Genomic DNA, 24,321 nt, shown 5'->3' with positions numbered 1-24,321 from the left:
TTGGTAGCATTGGGCACAAGACAGAAAATAGTCTCAATAGGTAGAGCTCAAGAGTATTGAAAACTTATTTCTCAGAATAATGTATTTATTAATTTTTATAGCCTATTTAATCCAATTCCACTGTCATAAAGATATTTATTAAATATTATATTTAAAATATCTACATATAATTTGGAAAGAGCAAAACAAATGTAAGTATACTTTTGAAAAATTTTACTGCATAAATAATGTTAACATCTTCATCAGAATATCTCAGGTGTCTTATAAGTTTATATACAATTATCTGTACTGACACAGAGTGTATGGTGTTTCAATTTACTGCTACATAAGGTAGATGAAGAAACATCACAGAGAATCAGTATCAAAGAGAAATGCAGGACTGTGTCTTGTAGTTGTTCTGTTGGGTCAAACAGATTCATACTAGAGTGTATAAGATTTGTGAATTAAATATTTAAAAGCGCTGATCAGTGACTACATGTTCTTATTTATGTGAAATGCATATATGTATGGTTTCTACAAGAGTAATGATGCAAGATTTATCTACCACTCCTCTTTTAAGGTTTATGCAAAGCTGATTTGCTTATTTAGCCCTTTCTTGTCCCACCAGTGTCTTTAAGACACGCAGCAGTTTTGTCCTCCTGACAACAGTAAAGCAAAACAACTTCTTTTAAGATGAGGCTTTTACATCTGATTTTATTTGTAATTACTTTGTGTTTTTTTGGTGAGTACTTCAACAAGATGAAAATACGCAAAGATTTAGTTGCTTTATTAGAGAATTTCATTTTATTTAACAAATTCTTTTCTTAGGTGTTCAAGCTCAAATAAAGCTTCAAGAGTCAGATCCTGTAACTTTGCTGCCAGGACAGTCACACCAGTTGTCGTGTAAAGCCTCTGGGTTTACATTCACTGACTACAACATGGACTGGGTTCGTCAGCCCCCTGGTAAAGGATTGGAATGGCTGGCAGGAATCAAATATGATGGCAGCAGCCAGTGGTATGCAACATCTGTTAAGGGAAGATTCACCATCAGCAGAGACAATTCCAACAACATGGTGCACTTAAAAATGAACAGCCTGCAGACTACAGACACAGCCGTGTATTACTGTGCTCGAAACACACAGTAAGTAAAGTGAGGTATCATTCATCACAAAAACTAAATACATTACTGATGAATATGCCTGTTATAGCAAATGTGTTTTTAGATTTGAAAACTATATTTTGACTGTTTTTTGTTTTCAGGAAGTATTGTTTTTACCAGTTAGGGAAAACCCACAAAATCAGACACACATATCTAGTTCTCATCACACAGTTCAGTTTCACCATTGACAACAATTTTTTAAATTTAATTTTTCACTCAATAATAAATACAGTTAATTTATTAGAAAATTTTTTTTTTATTCATCCATCATATTGTGCAAGTTTCTTCTAAATACTAATGACTTTGAAACTGAAGGGGAAATTGTTTTGGCTGATTATCACAATCCAGGTAAATGTCTGAAACAGTGTTTTAAGTCCCTCATGTGCCCAAATACTTTTTCTCCATATCTCCATTCCTGTTCAGGTCAGGTAAACCCACTTTTCTAATTTTTAATTTATGACTGTGTGTCTGTGGTGCAGGTGCAGGCGTCTCCTAACTGTGATAAAAAAGCTAGTTGTAAATATAAGCACAGATTTAGAGAAATGGCCAAAAGAATTTATACAAGTACCAAGTACAATGAAAGAGAGAAGAGTGCTTGTATGGTTTTAATCTTCTATTACTGACTATAATGGTCTCTTTGATTTCATCATTAAGTTGTATTCGATTGGTAGACAGAAGCAAGGAATAATAAATAAAAACAATCCTGCACCTTTGTACATATAAACCCTAATATATACAAACACGTTGATTGATACTGCAGTGCACTCATACGGTATCTACTGTAGTACCATACTCTGTGCACATCCTGCCTTCAACCTACAGCACCATTTCTCAGAAACACCTCCTTACAGGATTATTTAGTCTCTTCCTGTAATATTGTACATTGAATCTTCAAGTATATTGACAACTGTATGGCTTCAATATGTTGTAAAGGACAGCCGGGTCCCATGCCCGGCAGGGACACCCCTGCTGCATCTGTTCTGGGGGAGCAGCCATGGACACTTCAATACCTCCCCCGGGACGCTTGGTGGCAGCCTCCCTGGCGGATGATGATTCTCCAACCTGGCGCATGGCTCCATGGGAGATGGAGTCTTCCACAGCCGGGTTGGGGGCTCGGATGGCCGCTAGGGGGAGCTGCATGGAGCCTGCAGCCCAGCTGGTCGAATCTGCAGCCCCACCCGGAAATGCAATTAGGACCAGGTGGTCAAGCACCTGGAACGCTTCCGGGTGGGGTATAAAAGGGGCCAGCCACCACCACTCGGGGAGCCAGAGTTGGGAGGAAGGAGACGAAGCTTGCGGAGGAGTGGTGGGAGAGAAAAGTGTGTTATTGTGTGGTGTAGAAAGAGATGCTTTTGGGACTGTGTATTGCCTGTGAGTCACGGGGAAGACGTGCGCCCACGGGTGAAGAAGAAAATAAAGCCCTTGTGTTTTATACGTGCCTCTGTGTCATTCTGTGCCGGGTCGGGTGCTATATAGTGCCTTTTCTACAATATATTAATCAAATAACAAAATGATTTCTTTAGAGTAGTGAAATCTCTCTTTTGTGCTAGCCCTGACAGTAGACAGCGGTGTCCTGTAACATATGCCTGATTTTTTATTAAATAGTAATAGTGTTAAAATTAGACAGCAGCTTTTTTAATTTATCACTATTCAGGTACCTTTCTGTTTTCATAAAATATTACCATTTTGTGATATCATTCAAAAGCAATGCTGATTTTCACTTGACTATGAAAGACACTCTGTTCATCATTAGTCAGACTTAATCATGTTTGATCTACTGTGTTGTTAATTACCTGTTTAACAAAAAAAACTTCCTGTTTAAAAAAAACTTAAAAGACTGATATCTATTAACCCTTAAATACATCCTTTGGGTCACTAGCGATTCCTGGCCTGTTGTTTACAGCTTTCACGGGGTCAAATGACACAGTGAGGATGCAGCTTTATCATCTATTCAACTCCAGTTCCAGGTTTTTATTAAACAAAATACCTTTTTGCAGGTCCTAAAATAACCAACTCTTAATTTCTTCCTGTTCTTTTCTTTTCATATCCTCACTCCTCCAGGCAAACATTGACATCTTCTTTTCTGACTATACTTACAGAATAAGGTGAGGAGGTCCCTTTTATGCTGTACCGAAGAGAACTTCTGTTTCCAGAACATTGTCCGAAAGGAGGGTTTCCAAGTCAGTTTGAAGTCTCCCAAAGTGGGAACAGTTCTTCTCTCTGCAGCACACATAAAAAACAAGCAAGGCGGCACAACAGGACTACAATTCCCAGTATGCTCTGCAGGTGTGTGCATGGTTGCTCTAGTTTAAGAGCCCTGCCACCTAGAATATTGGGTACTTCCATTATACTGGTCTACCAGCCAGGTAATGGTCTTTTGTTGGTATGCCATGCCAGCCTCCTGGCTGAGACAGGGAAATACAGGAATATTGAGGCTGTTTCATACTAAGCAGAATATAGAAAATTGTGGTAAATCATTGCAGTCAAATAGAATTAAGTACTGAAATTTTCACAAATGATGAAACGCTGAGGATTTGTTTTTTGCTTTTTGTTTTGGAAAACTTAGACACATGATTACTATAGCACAAACCATGCTTTATTTACAGGTGAACCTACAAAAAAGATAAGAAAACAAATAACAAAGTAATTTAAATAGTATACACAAAAATACTGTGCTTAAATATTATTATACTTTCCAAATTGAGGGTTACCTCTCACTAACAACCTTTTAATTCCCAAAAAGATATGTGTATACCTTTGTCACCACACATCTGGACAAAATATTTTGTATTAACCAAATCATTATTCTTGTTTAATAAAAAATAAGTCCTATTAAGAATTAAAAGTACAATTAGTACCTTTTATTGTATCCAGATACTTAAACTAGCACTTATTTTATACATTTTTGTTATAAGTTTTTCATGACAAAACTAATGGGTTATACTGTACAGACAATCAAGCATGTGTCACCTCCATACAGGCATGTGAAAATACAACCCTGACTTTAAGCTAAGCTTTGGACCCCTGAGTGCATTTGTGGAAGCAGACAATATGGGAAAACCTGGAAATATGAATATGCACTTAACAAATGATAAATATATATTTATGTTTATCTCTCTAGTGAAGAGATAACAGAGATTTTTTTTTCAATAAACATTAACTACACCTCACATGTGCATCTACTAATATACACTCAACTAGCGACAACTAATTAAAGACAGAATTCTTTGTCACAGCATTGCTTTTCTCACAGTCTAATCTAATCTTTTGTATCTCCATTCTGAAGATAATTCAGTTTTGTTGCATTATTTGTAATTTACAGTAGGAAGTATCCATATTACTAACCGAGAATGCTAAACCGGATGGACGCAGGGACATCCGGCCATGGGCCGTAGCCGCAAAAAGACATACTGCGCAGGCGCAAAAAGAGTCCGCGAGAGGCGGATGAGGAGCCGCGAGAGGGGGACAAAAGAGGCCGCAAGAGGCGGATGAGGGGCCGCGAGAGGCGGACAAGACCACAGAAAAAAGGAGTGAGCACAGAAAAAAGAGAAAAAAGGAGTCAAAGAAATGAGGCGCAACGAGCACCGAAAAAAGGAAAAGGCACATAAAAAAGTAGTCAAACGCAGGCAAAGCACGAAACACATTGCACACGAAACTAGACCCAAAAAAAAAAAAAAAAGAAAGAGGCTCGCGCACAACAGCAAGGCACCCCCCCCCCCCCCCACAGGCACCGGACGGGACACACACCAAGAGGGGGATTCAACAAGCCCATGGAACACAAAAAAAAAGAACACAAAACCACCCCACAGACCCTACAAGCAAGGGACGGGACACACACAAAGAGGGGGATTCAACAAGACACAGGAACACAAAAAGAAAGAAGACGCTCACGCAACAACAATCCCCACCCCCCCCCCCCCCCCCACACACACACACATCCATAAGAAGTGACACCCAAAGCCACATATTCTAAAGTGAACGTCAACACCTTCACACTAGACAGCATAGGTGTCAGCATAGGTGGATCTCCTTACAATAAAGCACTATTAACCGTTCAACTGCAGAAAAGGAAACATATTAACAGTGACTGCGATCCTCCTTATTACTTATCCATATTTCGCATGCTGAGAAAGAAACAAGTCATGAATACACGGTCACGGGTACAAAACGAAAAGGAAAGGATAACAGGAACAAACACACGAACACAAAAGAAACAACAAAATAGACGGCTATGCAGCATAGGTGGATCTCATTACAATAAGGCACTATTAACCGTTCAACCGCAGAAAAGGCTCCATATTAACAGTGAGTGCAATACTCCTTATTACTTATCCATATTTCTAAAAGAAAAAATGTCTCGGCTCCAAAAACGCAAAGCTCAACTAAAGCTTCTAACTAACGATGTACCTAAAAGTAAAAACTTTATGAACTACATTAGATCCTACAATAGTTCATTTGCTTTTGCATCTACCGGAGTAAATATCAGGCCACCAAAAGGCAATGGCCCATACTGCTTTCCCATATGTGCACAAATACTGCATCGCATTGGAACAGTGCACCCTGAAACAAATCAACAACGCAAATATGCACAAATCTACATCCTAGATCCACATGACGCAAACTATCAATCAAAGTGCTGCATCGTAACAGTCACGGATTCAAAACGAAACACCTCCCGTCTCAGACATACGTTAACGGCAGCGAAGGCTACAACGGGCTTCTCACACAGCACAGGCAAATCGATTACAGCTCCAAAACAACACGTCCCAAATACTACACATGCAACAACGCGCCTCTCAAACGGCACAAGCAAAACATACACCAGGAAAATTCATTCGGATTAATGAATGTCATTTGCAATCACTGTCATTCAGTTCACTTCCCTGAAGAAACAACTGGCAATACAAGTAATACATTTACACGTTGTTGTCAAAAGGATCAAATTAGATTGCCTCCTTTACATTCATATCCTGAATATCTACAGAAGCTTCTAACTAACGATGTACCTGAAAGTGAAATCTTTATCAACTGCATTAGATCCTACAAATCGGTATCCACTATGAACATTAACGGTGGCACTGCACGTGACATCCGTTTTGAAAAAATGTTAATTATTGATGAATGTACAATGGCATGAAGTCACTTACTCAACACCATTCATAAACTTCTACAAACGTTTATGAGTAATAATATTCGCTTTGGAGGAAAGGTACTTTTATTAGGAGGAGATTTTAGACAGTGCTTAGCTATTCTTCCAGATGCCATGCGCTCAGCTATTGTTCAGTGCACCTTAAAATATGCAGACAATTGGCATTGCTTTCAAAAGATACAGTTAGTAAAAAAGATACGATGTCCAGAACCACATCATAACAATTGCTTATTACAACTGAGAGATGGTACACTCACCAATACAGATGGACTTCAACCACATATTATTACAATTCCTCAAGCCTTTATCTGCGACGACTTAGTTACAGAGACATTTGGAACAGCAATCTCATTAGACCAAATGCCCCTTTTAACACAACGCACTATATTATGTTCAAAAAATATTAATGTGGAAAACATAAATACCCAAGTCATTCCATTACTTCCTGGAGAGACACAACTCTTTCTAAGCTCTGACAAACTTGACTCTGATCACAACAATAACCATCTTCATTGACCTTACAAGTTCTGACCTGGAATTACCTTTTACACTTAAACAGCGTGTACAAAGAAATTTTCAAATAAACCTTTACACTGTGCCTCACACTTTATTGTTTGCTTTCTATTTGCATCATCTACACCGTCACACTATTCTATATCTCATTCATACATCACGCTCTTTGTCATTCCCAACACCAGGGGTTGGCGAGCGAAGTGAGCAGGGGGCAGAGCCCCCTAGTAATTACATAACTTCAGCCTCAATAATGGTTTTAAGCTAAGCTTAGGGATGACTTCAAAGGCCTCTCACTAACTTCAATCCATCCATCCATCCAGCTATATCCTAACACAGGGTCATGGGGGTGTGCTGGAGCCAATCCCAACCAACACAGGGCGTAAGGTAGAAACAAATCCAGGGCAGGGAGCCAGCCCACCACAGGGCACACACACACACTAGGGACAATTTAGGATCGCTAATGTACCTAACCTGCATGTCTTTGGACTGTGGGAGGAAACTGGAGCACCTGGAGGAAACCCACGCAGACACGGGGAGGACATGCAAACTCCATGCAGGGAGGACCCGGGAAGTGAACCCAGGTCTCCTTACTGTGAGGCAGCAGCGCTACCACTGTGCCACCATGCCGCCCTCTCGCTAACTTGTAAAGATGAAAGGTAGATGTTTATGAACAACTAGCAGTGTAAGTCCTTGCTGTAAAAAGCCCGGGGTCCTAGAAAGTATTGAAATCATCAGAAACAAAATTTAAATGTAGAGATGTCAGGTAAGTGAAAAGAACTACTCTGGGCATCTCTCTCCTAGAAGGATTCGTTTTGCCCACATGCTCGCCTCGCTTGTGCATTAGCGGCAGGAGGAATAGTAAAAGGGATACCGTTTAGCCAGTTTTAGTGGCTAAGTGACTTTGTCTTTCTTCAGAGGTTTCATTTTGCTGATGTGCTCACCTTGCTTGTGTATTAGTGGCTAAGCGAGTTTTCTGGTTTCTCAGAGGCGGATCCCTTACCCCAACTCCACCTCTCACTTCCGGGCCAGACAGACACACACACTTCCACATATAGAAGTTTATATATAAGACAAGGTAACCAAAACATGTGAGAGAAATGTATATTCTTCTTGATGGTTTCTGACCAAGGTTTTTCACTTATTTATAGAATATCTAAAAACAATAGCAGTCACCGGATGAGATTCTCATACTGGTGTTATATAATCTAATAAAAATGAAATACTTTTTGGTGTGACGATGCAAAGCAATGAAGGACATTCAGCCTTCATATTGAACAATACATAAGGCAATGAAATAAAAATTGTTCAACTAAAAATATATAAATATACACACATTCAAAAAAAGAAATAATACAAAAATAATTTACACTGAACAGTATGTGTAACTGGATGGCTGACATTTTCAGAGTTCATTGCATTATAGCATTAAACATGGTATATAAAATAAGATAGTCAGATGTACTTAATCCATTTTATGGTTGCAGAAAGTTGAACCTATTCTGGACACATCAGTTATTTAGCATTATAAAAAGTTATTGTCTCTTTTTACCTGCATTATTATCAATCTTTAATTTAATATTGTTTTTTGTATCAGTATGCTGCTGCTGGAGAATGTGAATTTCCCCTTGGGATTAATAAAGTATCTATCTATCTATCTATCTATCTATCTATCTATCTATCTATCTATCTATCTATCTATCTATCTATCTATCTATCTATCTATCTATCTATCTATCTATCTATCTATCTATCTATCTATCTATCTATCTATCTATCTATCTATCTATCTATCTATCTATAGGACAGAAACCAGCTGTGGATAGGGTGCCAGTCCATCACAGCATTTCTCACACATAGGTCAGTATTTGAATTGCCGGTCAAACTAAAACACATGCTTTTGGAATAGGGTGGGAATATCAAACCAAAAGGAAAGCATCCATAACAAGTAAACTCCACAAAGGTGAAGACATGGTGCACATTTTGAAACTGAGGTACCTGTTTCTTTAAATTTTAAAATGCTTTTTTGCTTCTTGAGTCCATACATATCTTTGCAAGGTTTTCTTTGCAAAAGGATTAATCAAAGCAATTATGAAATTAAAATTCTTAATAAAGCAACAGTAGTAATTAAAAATCCTACAAAAGAGTGAACTTGTCTTGGATTTTCAGTAATTTTCAAAATTGTTTCTAAAATGGTTTCAACACTACATTTGTCCATACTTAACCCTACTCTTGTGAGTTCATATCCTAAAAACATGACCAACAATTTGTGAAATTAACATTTTTCTAGTTTTACATGAAGATTATTCTTCTGGAGTCTATGAAATACCTCTCTAGTATGGAAAACCTGTTGATCAATATTGTATACTAAAGTGAAAAAGTCCAAAATATCCACAAAAAATAATTTGACAAATGAATGGAATGAAATAGGTGCATTTGGCAAATAATACAGCATAACGAGGTATTCATAATGCCCTGATGTTCTGCATCTAGGTGTACGGACTCTCCTGCCATCTAAAAAAATGTACCAATGCATTCAGGCCTTCACCACCACAACATGTAATAGTTTCTTCGCTCAAGCTATGAATATATTATAAGAACAACTAGAGCTTCAGTGGAGATCCCAAACATGGCCACAATTGAGAAGAACACTTGAAGCTTAAACTGAACATATTTTCAGATTTTAAAGAGATCTCTTTTATAAATCACATGGAGTCTTATCTAAGAACAAAAAATACTGTTGCTCACGAGAAATAAATGAGAGACAATACCATTTGTCTGCTTTTTGTATAATTAGAGTCTTATTTGTATCTAGGAGAAGTAGAACAGAAATAGGACCAGTTTTTGTTCCTCTGGGTCTTAAACACTCAGAGACTAGACTGATAACACATACAAACTAGTGATGAGTGAGCATTGGCTAGTTCGCTTCACTATTAGTTCCCCGAAATCACAGAAATGTTCGCAATATTCACCAAACTTGGAGAATTGTATTAAAGTCAATGGGGAAGGGCTAACTGAACTAGATTTAATTGGATTATAATGGTGCAATCATCTTTAAAGTATCCCTGAGGGCTAGGGAAATGTCTGCCAACCATGTCTGACATTCCTGCTTTTGTAGGTATTTACAATAGGGTTCTGCGGTTGACATTTTAAACCTTGGTTTGTGATGGTTACTTGTCATTTGTGCAGTAATACTAATTAAAGATATAAGATTTCATACAATGTGCCTTGTCTCCCCAGAGAGTAAGCCCATATTTTTCTGTTCTTCAGATTTTGCCTTTCATTTTAAAGCTAACACTCTCTAGTAGTCATTTGCATTATATGACTCTGAGACCTTGACGTTCATGTGCACTCATAGTACTTTGTATAGATTGGGCCCCAAAAAGGCCCCTAGCCTATGGGACCCCAACCCTTCTTATACCGACCCAGGGTGTCTGATTCTGACATTGAATTAGAAAGCAATTGCATCATGATTCTGAATTGTATCCTGAGCATGAACCAGATTATGAGCCTTGGTAAAAGCCAAAGTCCTGTGCAGGGACATCTTGTGTTCCTCTCAATAAAGAGATTCAAGATAATATGACTGAGCCAGCATCACTTTACACAGGAAACCAGCAAAGGTGCAAGAAAACACAGAGTGTATGAAACAAGCCTCAGAAGCTGGGCGATGGGCTGCTCACAGAGTTTTTAATGAAAGGTCAGGTCTGACAGTCACTTGCCTTGACAGTTTTCTTTGTACAATGTGACAATGCTGACACACACCCAAGACTTTACAGTGGCTGAAACCCAAACGACACATTCAGCATTGGATTTGCCTCAGAACAAACACCAACAAATCATAAAATATCGATGGTTTGGTAACAAGCCATTCCATCAAGAGTGTCTGCAGACTGACAAATTTGCCACTGTATCAAACACTGGGCAGAATTTTTTACAGAACTGCTTTTTTTATTATAAGCCAGGGCAGGACATAACAGTGAATGAACAGTCATTCCTGTCCAAATGCCAAAGACATTTTATCCAACACATGGCAAATAAACCCAACAATCTCATCATTAAATTCTGGATAGCGACTGATGTGAATAGCATGTACTGTACAATATATGTTAGACACTATTTCATATTATAGGGAGATTACAGTAGAAAACAACTACCCCCTTCCACTTATCTCATCATTTCTTAATCAGGTTACAGGTTCCACCATTTCTTTCAAAGTTAGATTTAAGAATTGCATATAATTTGATTGGAATAAGAGAAGCAGATGAATGGAAAACTGCATTTAACACCACTAAGCACATTACAAATACAGTGTAATTCCCTATAATTCTTGGGCATTATGTTTTTGTTTTTATATATATGGTATTTTGATTTTTTTCTAAAACAATTGTAAAATTAGAAAATCATGAGTTTTATAATGATCAAGTTCAGTTTCTAGGTTATGAAATAATGCAAAAGGGGCATGCAATGGATCAAGCAAAAGTATTTGCCATTTTAAAGTGAAAAACACCTCAAGGTTTAAAACAGGTTCAACAATTCAAGTAATTTGCTCTTACAGAAGGTTGATACAGAATTTCAGTTCTGTTATTACTAAAAACAAAATTATGTGGACCTCAGAAATCATGAGAAACATTTGATAAATTAAAATCCTTTTTTACCACAGCTCCCAATTTCAGACACCATAACTTCTCATACCAGGTTATTCTGGAAGTCGATGTGTCCAGATTGAGATAAAGAGCATCTGTGCACCTTCTTTTCTTAAAAAAACTGGCTTCTCTGGACTAAAATTATTTTGTAGGGAACTATGAAGTTTTGGCTGTTAAGATAGTTTTAGCAAAATTGAGATTTTAATGCATTTTAAGCAGCAAAACTTCTCAATGCATGACAATCCCGCTATGCTTTTTTCATTGGTTGTTTCAATTTTGTATGCAGTTCAGAAGTATGAAATCAAGTCTGTATGTAATCAGAAGGCAAGTAGGATCAGTTTCATATGGGCTGACATTTGCCAGTTCACTTTAAACTTAATTCAGCATTTCATGTTTTCCAATTGAAAACTGATTTTATTCACTCCTTTCATCTTCTCTACTTGCAATTTCTTCACACCTGCCTGCTCTTTCCTTTTCAGTTGCACACCTGATAAAGGCTATACAGCCAAAACCTTGTGTCTTTCATCTTCTTTCCTGTTCAGAGTAGAAACAACCTTTAACTTTTTTCCTGATGCCAATTTATTTAATTGCAGAAAATTATACAATTATACATACATTCTCAAACCCACAATTCAAGGTTACAGAGGGCCAAAGTCTACAGTTGGTACAATTGGGCACAAGACAGAAAATAGTCTCGATAGGTAGAGCTCACAGAGTATTGAAAACATCCTTCTTAGAATAATGTATTTATTAATTTTCATAGCCTATTTAATCCAATTCCACTGTCATAAAGATATTTATTAAATATTATATTAAAATATCTACATATAATTTGGAAAGAGCAAAACAAATGTAAGTATACTTGTGAAAAACTTTACTGCATAAATAATGTTAACATCTTCATCTGAAGATCTCAGGTGTCTTATAAGTTTCTACACAACTATCTGTACTGACACAGAGTGTATGGTGTTTCAATTTACTGCTACATAAGGTAGATGAAAAAACATCACAGAGAATCAGTATCAAAGAGAAATTTGGGACTGTGTCTTGTAGTTGTTCTGTTGGGTCAAACAGATTCATACTAGAGTGTATAAAATTTGTGAATTAAATATTTAAAAGCGCTGATCAGTGATAACATTGTCTTATTTATGTGAAATGCGTATATAGTATGCTTTCTACAGGAGTAATGATGCAAGATTTATCTAACACTCCTCTTTTAAGGTTTATGCAAAGCTGATTTGCTTATTTAGCCCTTTCTTATCCCACCAGTGTCTTTAAGACACGCAGCAGTTTTGTCCTCCTGACAACAGTAAAGCAAAAACAACTTTTTTTAAGATGAGGCTTTTACATCTGATTTTATTTGTAATGACTTTGTGTTTTATTGGTGAGTACTTCAATGGGATGAAGCTAAAATGATTTAGTTGCTTTGAAAGAGAATTTTATTTTTATTTTTTATTTTTTAGGTGTTCATTCTCAAGTAAATCTGAAGGAATCAGATCCTGTAACTGCACTGCCAGGACAGTCACACCAGTTGTCGTGTAAAGCCTCTGGGTTTACATTCACTGAGTACAACATGCACTGGTTTCGTCAGGCACCTGGTAAAGGACTGGAATGGGTGGCAGAAGTAAGCAGTCCTAGTGGTAGCAGTCAGTGGTATGCAACATCTGTTAAGGGAAGATTCACCATCAGCAGAGACAATTCCAACAGCATGGTGCACTTAAAAATGAACAGCCTGCAGACTACAGACACGGCCGTGTATTACTGTGCTCGAGGCACACAGTAAGTAAAGTGAGGTATCATTCATCACAAAAAATAAATACATTACAGATGAGTATGCCTGTCATAGAAAATGTGTTTTTAGATTTGAAAACTATATTTTGACTGTTTTTGTTTTCAGGAAGTATTGTTTTTACCAGTTAGGGAAAACCCACAAAATCAGACACACATATCTAGTTCTCATCACACAGTTCAGTTTCACCATTGACAACGATTTTTTAAATGTAATTTTTCACTCAATAATAAATACAGTTAATTTACTAGAAAAATATTTTTTTATTCATCCATCATATTGTGCAAGTTTCTTCTAAATACTAATGACTTTTGAAACTGAGGGGAAAATTGTTTTGGCTGATTATCACAATCCAAGTAAATGTCTAAAACAGTTTTTCAAGTCCCTTATGTGCCCAAATACTTTTTCTAAATTTTCATTTATGACTGAGTGTCTGTTTGTGCCTACTGGTGCAGGTGCAGGGCTCTCCTAACTGTGATAAAAAGCTATAATATAAACAAAAACACTGAGCTCAAATATTATTATACTTTCCAAATTGAGGGTTACCTCTTACTAACAACTTTTTAATTCCCAAGAAGTTATCTGTATACCTTTGTCACCACACATCTGGGCAAAATATTTTGTATTAATCCATCCATCCATCCATCCATTATCCAACCCGCTATATCCTAACTGCAGGGTCACAGGGGTCTGCTGGAACCAATCCCAGCCAACACAGGGCGAAAGGTAGGAAACAAACCCCGGGCAGGGCACCAGCCCACCGCAGTTTGTATTAGTCAAATCATTATTCTTGTTTAATAAAAAATAAATCCTACCAAGATTTAACAGAATAATTAGTACCTTTTATTGTATCCAGACACCTAACTAAATATTTTTTAAAATTACAGAAAAAGTTGCCAATTTTTACACTTATTTTATAAATTCAATTTTTCCTGACAAAACTAATGGTTTATACTGTGAAGACAATCATGAATGTGTCCCCTTCATGCAGGCATGTGAAAAGACAAGCGGTGGCCCCCTGAGTGCATACTGTATGTTGAAGGAGACTGACTATATGGGACAGCCTGGAAATGTGAATGCGCACTTAACAAATGATAAATACATATTTGTGTTTACCTCTCTGGTGAAGAGATAGCAGAGATCTTTATTCAATAAATATTAACTATATCTCACATATGCATCTGCTGATATGCAGTCAACTAGCAACTTTTTAAAAGATCATTGTTAATATATACTGTAATTAAAGACAGCATTCTTTGTCACAGTATTGTTTTTCTCACAGTCTAATCTAATCCTTTGTATCTTCATTCTGAAGTTTTGTTGCATTATTTGTAGTTTACAGTAAGAAGTACGTATGATTACATAACTCTTCAGCCTTTATAATGGTTTTAAACTAAGCTTAGGGATGAATTCAAAAGCCTCTCGCTTATTTGTAAAGATGAAAGGTAGATGTTTATAAACCACAAGGTAACCAAAACGTTCACTTATTTACAGAATATCTAAAAACAACAGCACTAACCATATAAGAATCTCATACTGGTGGTGTATAATGTAAAAAAAATAAAATACATTTTTCTTAATTTAAGAGTCATGACTATCCAAAGCAATGAAGGACTTACAGCCTTCATACTGAGGAATGCATAAGGCAATGAAATAAAACTTGTACAACTAAAAAAATATAAACATGCACACGTTCAAAAAAAGAAAACACACACAAAGTAACTTACACTGAAATATAAGTGTAACTGGCTGGCACACATTTTCACAATTCATTGAATTATAACATTAAACATGGAATATAACATTAAATTGTCAAATCTACTTAATCCATTTCATGGTTGACGGGAAGTGGAACCTATTTTGGCCATTTCAGGTATAGGACAGAAACCAGCAGTGGAAAAAATCCAAGTCCATCACAAAGTTTCTCACACATAGCTCAGTTTTGAATTGTCAGTGAAACTAAAACACATGCCTTTGGAATAGGGTAGGAATATTGAACCAAACAGAGAAGATCCATAACATGTAAACTCCACATAGGTGAAGACATGGTGCACATTTTGAACCTGAGGCACCTGGTTCTTTAAATTCTCAAATGCTTTTTTACTTCTGGATTCCATTCCTATCTTTGCAAGGTTTTCTTTGCAAAAGGATTAATTAAAACAATTACCAAACTGAAATTCTTAATAAAGTATCAGTATTAATTATAAAACCCTATAAAAGAGTGAAGTTGTCTTAGATTTCCAGCAATTTTCCAAAATCGTTTCTAGAATGGTTTAAACACTAAAGTTGTTCATACTTAATGCAACTCCTGTGAGTTCACATCCTAGAAACACGACCAGCAATTTGTGAAATTCACAGTTTTCTAGTTTTACATAAAGATTATTCTTCTGGAGTCTATGAAATGCCTCTCTAATATGCAACACATGTAGTTCCATATTGTATGCTAAAGTAAAAAAAGCCCAAAATGTCTTTAAAAATGTAAAATGTATTTGACAAATGAATGGAATACAGCTGTGTGCATTTGGCAAATAATACAGCATAACGGGGTATTCATAAAGCCCTGATGTTCTGCTACTAGATGTACTGACTGCACTCTCCTGCTGTCTGAAAAAGTACCAAAACATTCAGGCCTTCACTACCAGAATGTGTAATAGTTTCCTACCTCAGGCCATGAGTATATTATAAGAACAACTAGAGCTTCAATGGACAACTCAAACATGGCCACGATTGAGATATACACTTGAAGCTGAAACTGAGTATATTTTCAGATTGTAAAGATTGATTTTATAAATCACATGGAGTCTTATCTAAGAATAAAAGGACTATTGCTCACTTGAAATAAATGAGACAATACCCTTTGTCTAACACATACACACCTGTGATGATCAAACATTGCCGAGTTTGCTTTGCCATGAGTTCCCAAAATCATGAAAATGTTTGCGATATTCGCTAGACTTGGCAAAATGCATTAAAGTCAATGGGGAAGGACTAACTGAACTAGATTTGACTGGATTATAATTGTGCAATCATCTTTAAAGTGTCCCTGAGGGCTTGAGAAACATCTGTCAACTATACTGGACCAATTAATGTGGTCATAAAGGTGACCTGAGCTGTGCAGCAGAAGTGACAACCACTGCACCGCCGTGTCACTGTGAGATCAAAGAAGAAGGAATCATATATTTTGTCAAAACAAACTGGAAATTGAAATCATAGTTAAAAATCAGAAAAAATATGTAGGTCTTTTAAAGGCAGAAAATTTAAAGTGGTGTGTCATGATTGAAGTCTCTGAGTCGTTCTAGTTTTTGAAGTTGTGCTGAAGGATCTCTAAACTGCCTGTGCTGATGCTTTGCACTTTTACTTCTATAAAAAAGATAGAAACATCTTGTAAGTAGTAATAAACCTTTTGGGATGTCAGGCTTCTTCAAGGTTTGCTTTTTATCTGCATATGTCTAATTATGCACGCATAGGACACATGTTATGTTTTATGTTGACATGAAACTCAATTGACCTGCACATTTGGTTACAAGCACAGATAACTCATCCCACAGAGTCTGGGGTTGGTCCCATTAATGTTGGCTGGTACAGTCCTGGAGGATGTCACACTGGCCTCAGAAAGCATTATGGGGCACTGGTATTCTTCTTCTTCTTTCGGCTGCTTACGTTAGGGGTTGCCACAGTAGATCATCTTCTTCTATATCTTTCTGTCCTCTGTATTTTGTTCCATTACACCCATCATCTGGATGTCCTCTCTCACCACATCCATAAACCTTCGCTTAGGCCTTCCTCTTTTCCTCTTCCCTGGCAGCTCTATCCTTAGCATCCTTCTCCCAATATACCCAGCATCTCTCCTCTGCACATGTCCAAACCAACGCAATCTCACCTCTCTGACATCTCCCAAACGTCCAACTTGAGCTGACCCTCTAATGTACTCATTTCTAATCCTATCCATCCTCGTCACACCCAGTGCAAATCTTAGCATCTTTAACTCTGCCACCTCCAGCTCTGTCTCCTGCTTTCTGGTCAGTGCCACCATCTCCAACCGCATATAACATAGTTAGTCTCTCTGTCGTCCTGTAGACTTTCCCTTTCACTCTTGCTGATACCCGTCTGTCACAAATTACTCCTGACACTCTTCTCTACCCATTCCACCCTGCCTGCACTCTCTTTTTCACCTCTCTTCCACAATCCCCATTACTCTGTACTGTTGATCCCAAGTATTTAAACTCATCCACCTTCGCCAACTATACTCCCTGCATCCTCAACATTCCACTGACCTCCCTCTCATTTACACACATGTATTTTGTCTTGTTCCTACTGACCTTCATTCCTGTCCTCTTTAGAGCATATCTCCACCTCTCCAGGGTCTCCTCAACTTGCTCCCTACTATCACTACAGATCACAATGTCATCAGCAAACATCATAGTCCATGGGGACTCCTGTCTAATCTTGTCTGTTAAGCTGTCCATCACCATTGCAAATAAGAAAGGGCTCAGAGCTGATCCCTGATGTAATCTCACCTCCAACTTCACCACTGTCACACTTCCCTCGTACATATCCTGTACAACTCTTATGGGGCACTGGTATTAAAATTAAAAAAAAAAAAAATCTTCTAAACTGCCTGAATTATAAGTAAATAATTTGATGAACAAGGCCAAACATGAATGCAGCAATTTTGCTGCAAATAACACTTTACAAAATTTGGTAATCAACACTATCCCACTCAACTAGATCATGTCTTTATATTTATTATTATGTTTATTATCATACTGTTACTTTCTTCCTACTTCCAGTGTCACATTTACATCTGTTCCTTCTATTAAGATATTGTTACAATTTGGTACAACCTACTAATTTTTTGTACCTATAGATATTATAAATGTGTACTGGTTGGCGCTGCCCTGTCTTTGTTTGCATCACTGTCTGTCTTTGCACTGTCCTGCAATGTTTTGTGCCTGCATGCACACATGCTCGGGACTTGTATCAAGAATTGTAGATAGGAAAAAGTGTACAGCTTGACTTTTATACATTTGACATGGTGATTTCACTTGTTAAACATCCCCAGTTGATCTTGCCTGGTAATGGCTAAGCAACTATGAACCATGAATAACTCTTAAAATGGCTGGTGCCCATAAGAAAATCTAAAAGGTGTCATTGAAGTTATTTAATTTAATAATTGTTAAGAACATTATGTTCAGGAACAAATGTGACCATGGGATTTTTGGGATACTTCTGAAATGTTAGGAACAAAGTTTAGGAGGCCTATGAGATATTATAAAAAATCTAAATGAAAAGCCTGATCATCACACAAGGATGGGAGATGGAACTGTAAATCAAAAGACTGGCAGAAGTCTGAACCTTAAAGACTGATTAACAGTGCATCAAAACCCAATGTTGGCAAAAATTCAGAGTCTAAAGAACCAGGCAAAAAAAAAGATAGAAAACCATAGAGTCTTACAGCACAGCACACATAATCATTTTCGATTAGGTAACTTCAAAAATGAACATGGATTTATTCAGATAAATAGTGCGTAAATAGTGTTGAGCCAAAATGTCATGTCACATCACATTAACAGACAGACAACACAGTGACTTCCACTACAAATACAAAATGGCACTGAGGTAAACTTGATTAAATTAAATTACATGTTTCAGAACAAAATTAAAGTAACTTAGGAAACTGAAACTAAATCAGCATTCTGCAAAGTACTGCATAGTAAAAAACTAAACAGCCCAGTAGATGTATTACACCCAGAAAAAAAATTAAAATTTCTGAAGTTCTTTATGGTTATTTATTAAGATCTGTATAATCAATACAAGGTTGTAGTCAATCATCTTTCTTATGGACAAAACCTGGGCTGCTGGATGTTCTAATAAATCAATGTAACCTCCCATCTCCTGGTATCTCCTCCATGCTCTTGAGACCTACTTACGACTGTATGTGCCATCCTGGAGGAGCTGGACTGCCTGTGCAATCTGAATCGGCTGCAAGTACCGCCTCATGTTACCAATAGTGGTAAGAACAGTAGCAAAATACAAAATTAGAGAAGAATCAGTCACAAAGAATAAGGAGAGAACAATTGTCTGTGGCCACCACCTGCAAAGCCATTCCCTTCTGGGGGTTGTCCTCACAGGTGGATCAATTCCTCCATTTTAGGGACCCTAATGTAAACAGTGTAGGTTTGTTCTGCAGCAGAAGGAAAAAGCAAAAGAAAATTATTTTGAAGAACTTCCACCATCTTATGTAGGTGGCTGTGGTGATGTAATGTGAATTAGAACAGGCATAGAAACCGTATACAAAGTGGCCATGGTCACACAAAAACATATAAGATGGTGGCACTCTAGAAATTAAACCAAAATGCAAAATGGTGACATGATACTGGAATGAAAATGAAAATGAAAAAGTTAACATTATGAAAATGTTATACAATTCCAAAAATAATAATAATAGGTTAAAACAATCCACATTGTAACAATACCTTTATAAAGCAATGGAGCTTCTAATGTACAAAAGGTGTTTCTAAAAGGTGAAGACCACAATGACACATACAGCAAAATCAGCACAAAGTATTAGGTATAGTAATCATTTTTTTATATGTTTGAAATTAGATATTCATTAGGCTGTTTATTCTCAATTGTTCAAGTCACACTGATTCTTCAACCGTTGTACTAAAATGCTGAGTAATACTGTGTAATGCACATGTAGCAAAGGTTAATTGTGTCTCTGACTGCATCTCCTGTGTTTACCTACAGTTCCAGAGCTCGATCACCAGAGGACTTGTGACCCAGTTAGACTTACAAAGAGTGACCCTACAAACACCTAAGGCAGAAAGTGGCATGGCTCTACTTCACTTTCAGTTTTATTTCTGGGCAGCAAACATACAAGCTATAAAAACATGGACAAGGACACAAACAGATGAAAATACACAGGCTTGGTCTGCAATAGAAATAAAATCCTGCAGTACTGCTTTATATTCCTTGCTTTGTGCCCCAATAAATGTAAGTTATCGCCAATATACTAACAACCAATTGTGCTTCACTACACTCAGAATATGGAATTAATGTAGGAATCATTTTAAGATGGAGAAGCTTTTATCTGTGGCACCTCTGTATGAGAACCACCTTTTTCAGCCCTCTCAAATGTACCCAGTTTTTAATATCTAGAAAACATATGGGAATGTAATCACTTAGAGAATCTGTACATAGACAACGTCTTTGCATCCTATGAACAATTGCATTCAAAATTTAACTTTCCAGCAACCCATTTCTTTCACTATCTTCAAATTAGAAACTTTGTTAAACAGAACCTGCCCAATTTTCCTCACCTCCCACCTCCCTCTATGCTGGACGAAATATTGCTGAGTTTCGAGGACTCAGAAAGCATTTCTGCAATATATAAAACCATTTTACAGTCCCTCCCTTTCAAAGATCCAAGAGTACAGTGGGAAAAGGATCTCTCACTCAATATCTCAGAAATGGAGTGGAAGGTAATAATAATAATTCTTTGCATTTATATAACACTTTTCTCACTACTCAAAGCGCTCAGCAATTGCAGGTTAAGGGCCTTGCTCAAGGGCCCAACAGAGCAGAGTCCCTTTTGGCATTTACAGGATTTGAACCGACAACCTACTGATTGCCAGTGCAGATCCCTAGCCTCAGAGCCACCACTCCACCTCACAATGCAGAGAATTCACTTGAGCTCCATATGTGCAAAGCACGCAATTATTCAACTCAGAATTATATATCGACCACATCTGTCTCATTTAAAATTGTCCAAAATGTTTCCAGGGTAAGATCCAACCTGTGAACGTTGCAATCAAGTTCCAGCCTCATTGGGCCACATGTTTTGGGCCTGCACCAAATTAACATAATTCTGGACCAAAATCTTTAAATGCCTATCAGACAGCCTTGGTGTCACAATCCCTGCTAACCCACTAACAGCTGTGTTTGGTGGGCTCACAGAATGGCTTAAAGTGGAGAAGGACAAACAAACTATGATTGCCTTTACTACACTCTTGGCACGCAGACTTATCTTGCTCAACTGGAAGAACCCTAACTCTCCTCTTTTAAGTAAATGGGTAACTGATATTATATACCATTTGAAATTGGAAAAAATCAAATTCTCACTTAGAGGATCTGTGCAGAACTTTTTCAAAACCAGGCAGGATCTAATCAATAACATTTTAGAATAATCTATTAAAGTACTGAGGAAGTAGATTCTCTCCCCCATTTCTTTTTCTTCTCCATTTATATTTATCCGCTTATTAAACTCATCAGTTTACTTATTTTTACTAGCTTTAAGTTTTACTCCGTTGGTCATGCTCTCTTTCTTAGGGGTGGGGGTTGATTTGTTTTCAGTCCTATTTTTGTAAAATTGATCTACTTGTAAGGAATGTTGTGTGATTAGAATAAAATCAATAAAATTAATTTAAAAAAGAGAGAATGTGAAGGAGCAGTTGAGGCTAGTTATTTGGTGAGCAAAATAAACATGAAGTTCCAGGCAACTATTTACTTAAGAACAATTTCTGAAAAATTGATTGTTACTAATATTTCTGAACAGAGATTGCATGTTTTTCATATTTATGACCAGAGAATGCGGTATTGTTTAGAAATGTGATTTTGACTGCAAATACTGTGGAGGAAAGTATTAATGAGTTATCAGACAACATTTACAATCAGCTGTGTTGCAATGTGACAAGTTTCAGTGCCTATTCATTAGCATTTGATGACAGCACTGATATAACTAACAATGTTCAGCTTGCAATATTCGTCAGGGTGTCAGTGATAAATCTGAAGTGACTGAATAGTTTCTGGCCTTATGTTTGATGCATGGTAGAACTATATTTCAAGAGCTATGTGATGTAATTGATTGTGCTGGTCTACTGTTAGACATAATGGTAGGAATAACCATAGATGGTTCTCCATAATTAACTGGGAGAAAAAAATGGTTTATTGGCACAAAGCTAAAGAAAATTGAAGGAAGAAGGGGCAAATGCCACTATTTCCTTGCACTGCATGATTCACCAGCAGGCACACATATTTTGATAATATTCTGTTAATTGTAGTGAAAATTAACTATATCAGATCCAATGGCTTAGGACACCATAAGTTTTGTGCTTTTTAGAAGAAACTGAGGCAGAACATGGTGATATACTGTACTTTACAGAGGTAGGCTGATTTAGTAGAAACAGCGTTCTCAAAGGATAAGTTCAGTATTTTTAATGTAAAAGTTATTTCTTTGCAAACATGATATATATACTCATTTGCCATGTGCTAATGTGTTTTAAACTTAAGTGTTTTCTGCAAGTTTAAATAAATATTCTGCCTGCCCTGCCATTTTATAATGAAGGTTATACAGCATATAGAAAGACCAGAAATACTTACTGAATATGCCCATTTTAAAGTGGGAAAATGTTTGATAGAAGAAAATTTGCCTTCCATGTTTCCAATGTATGTTTCTGACAACAAAAAGGGATCTGGAAATAATAAATTTGTCTTGTATTCCTGGTACTAACCCAGTCATAGGGGATGCACAAACCAGTGTGTTTCTTCATGCTGGTCCCAAGCCAGGATAAACAGGGAGGGTTGTGTCAGGAAGGGCATCCACTGTAAAATTTGGCCAGATCAATATGCGGACAACAATACAAATTTCCATACCGGATCAGTCGAGGCCCGGGTTAACAACAGCCGTCACCAGTACTGTGAGCCAACAGAGTGCTGGCGGAAATTGGGATACTGTTGGCCGAAGAAGAAGAACAGGGGGGAGACATGTCCAAAAGCAGAAGGACAAGAGGAAGGTAAAGAGAGCGGAACTAAAAGTAGGTACTTTGAATGTTGGCAGTATGACTGGTAAGGGGAGAGAGTTAACCAATATGATGGAGAGAAGGAAGGCTGATATATTGTGCATGCAAGAGACTAAATGGAAGGGGAGTAAGGTCAGGTGGATCAGAGATGAACTCAAATTCTTCAATCATGGTGTGCATAGGAGGAGAAATGGGCAGGGGTTATTCTAAGGGAAGAGTATGTCAAGAGTGTTTTTGAGGTGAAAAGAGTGTCAGAAAGAGGGATGATTATGAAGCTGGAAATTGGAGGTGTAATGATGAATGTTGTTAGTGCCCCACAAGTTGGGTGTGTGATGGATGAGAAAGAAGATTTCTGGAGTGAGTTGGATGAAGTGATGGACAGTTTACCCAAGGGACAGAAAGTGGTGGTTGGAGTGGATTTCAATGGACACGCTGGTGAAAGGAACAGAAGAAACGAGGAGGTGATGGGTAGGTATGGTGTCAAGGAAAGGAATGATGAAGGTCAAATGATAATGGATTTCGCAAAAAGGATGGGCATGGCTGTGGTGAATGCATATTTTAAGAAGAGGGAGGAACATAGGGTGACGTACAAGAATGGAGGAAGATACATGCAGGTAGATTATATCCTATGCAGAAGAGTCAATCTGAAGGAGATTGAAGACTGCTAAGTGGTGGCAGGGGAAAGTGTAATTAGGCAGCATATGATGGTTGTCTATAGGATGATATTGGAGATCAAGAAGAGGAGAGCAGTGAGGGCAGAACCAAAGATCAAATGGTGGACGTTGAAAAAGGAAGACTGCAAGGCTGAGTTCAGGGAGGAGGTGAGACAGGCACTGGGTGGCAGTGAAGAGTTACCAGAGAGTTGGGTAACTACAGCAGATGTAGTAAGGGTGGCAGCAAGAAGGGTACTTGGCATGGCATCTGGACAGAGGAAGGAGGAAAAGGAAACCTGGTGGTGAAATGGGGAAGTATAGGAGAGTATACAGAGGAAGAGCATGGCGAAGAAGAGGAAGTGGGATAGTCAGAGAGATGCAGAAAGTAGACAAGAGCACAAGGAGATAAGGTGCAAGGTGAAGAGAGAGGTGGCAAAGGCTAAAGAAAAGGCGTATGATGAGTGGTAGGAGAGGTTGGACACTAAGGAGGGAGAAAATGATTATACTGATTGGCTAGACAGAGGGAGCAAGCTGGAAAAAATGTGCAATAGGTTAGGGTGAGTGAGGAGGGTGTGTTGAGCAGATAGAAAGAGTACTTTGAGAGACTGATGAATGAAGAGAATGAGAGAGAGAGAGAAG

General features: G+C 37.6%; 1 gene segment (V, D, J or C); it reads left to right on the top strand.

Annotated features, from left to right (window-relative positions):
• Positions 1-614: 614 nt before the first annotated feature.
• Positions 615-13,223, top strand: LOC114643955 (immunoglobulin heavy variable 3-30-3-like). The segment is given in 2 exon segments: positions 615-721; positions 12,904-13,223. Coding segments are annotated over 2 exon segments (369 nt in total).
• Positions 13,224-24,321: the final 11,098 nt, after the last annotated feature.

Source organism: Erpetoichthys calabaricus, chromosome 2, assembly GCF_900747795.2.
Source record: "Erpetoichthys calabaricus chromosome 2, fErpCal1.3, whole genome shotgun sequence".
Classification (NCBI taxonomy): domain Eukaryota; kingdom Metazoa; phylum Chordata; class Cladistia; order Polypteriformes; family Polypteridae; genus Erpetoichthys; species Erpetoichthys calabaricus.
The sequence above is the reverse complement of the archived record's forward strand: the minus strand, read 5'-3'. Positions and strand labels throughout refer to the sequence as shown.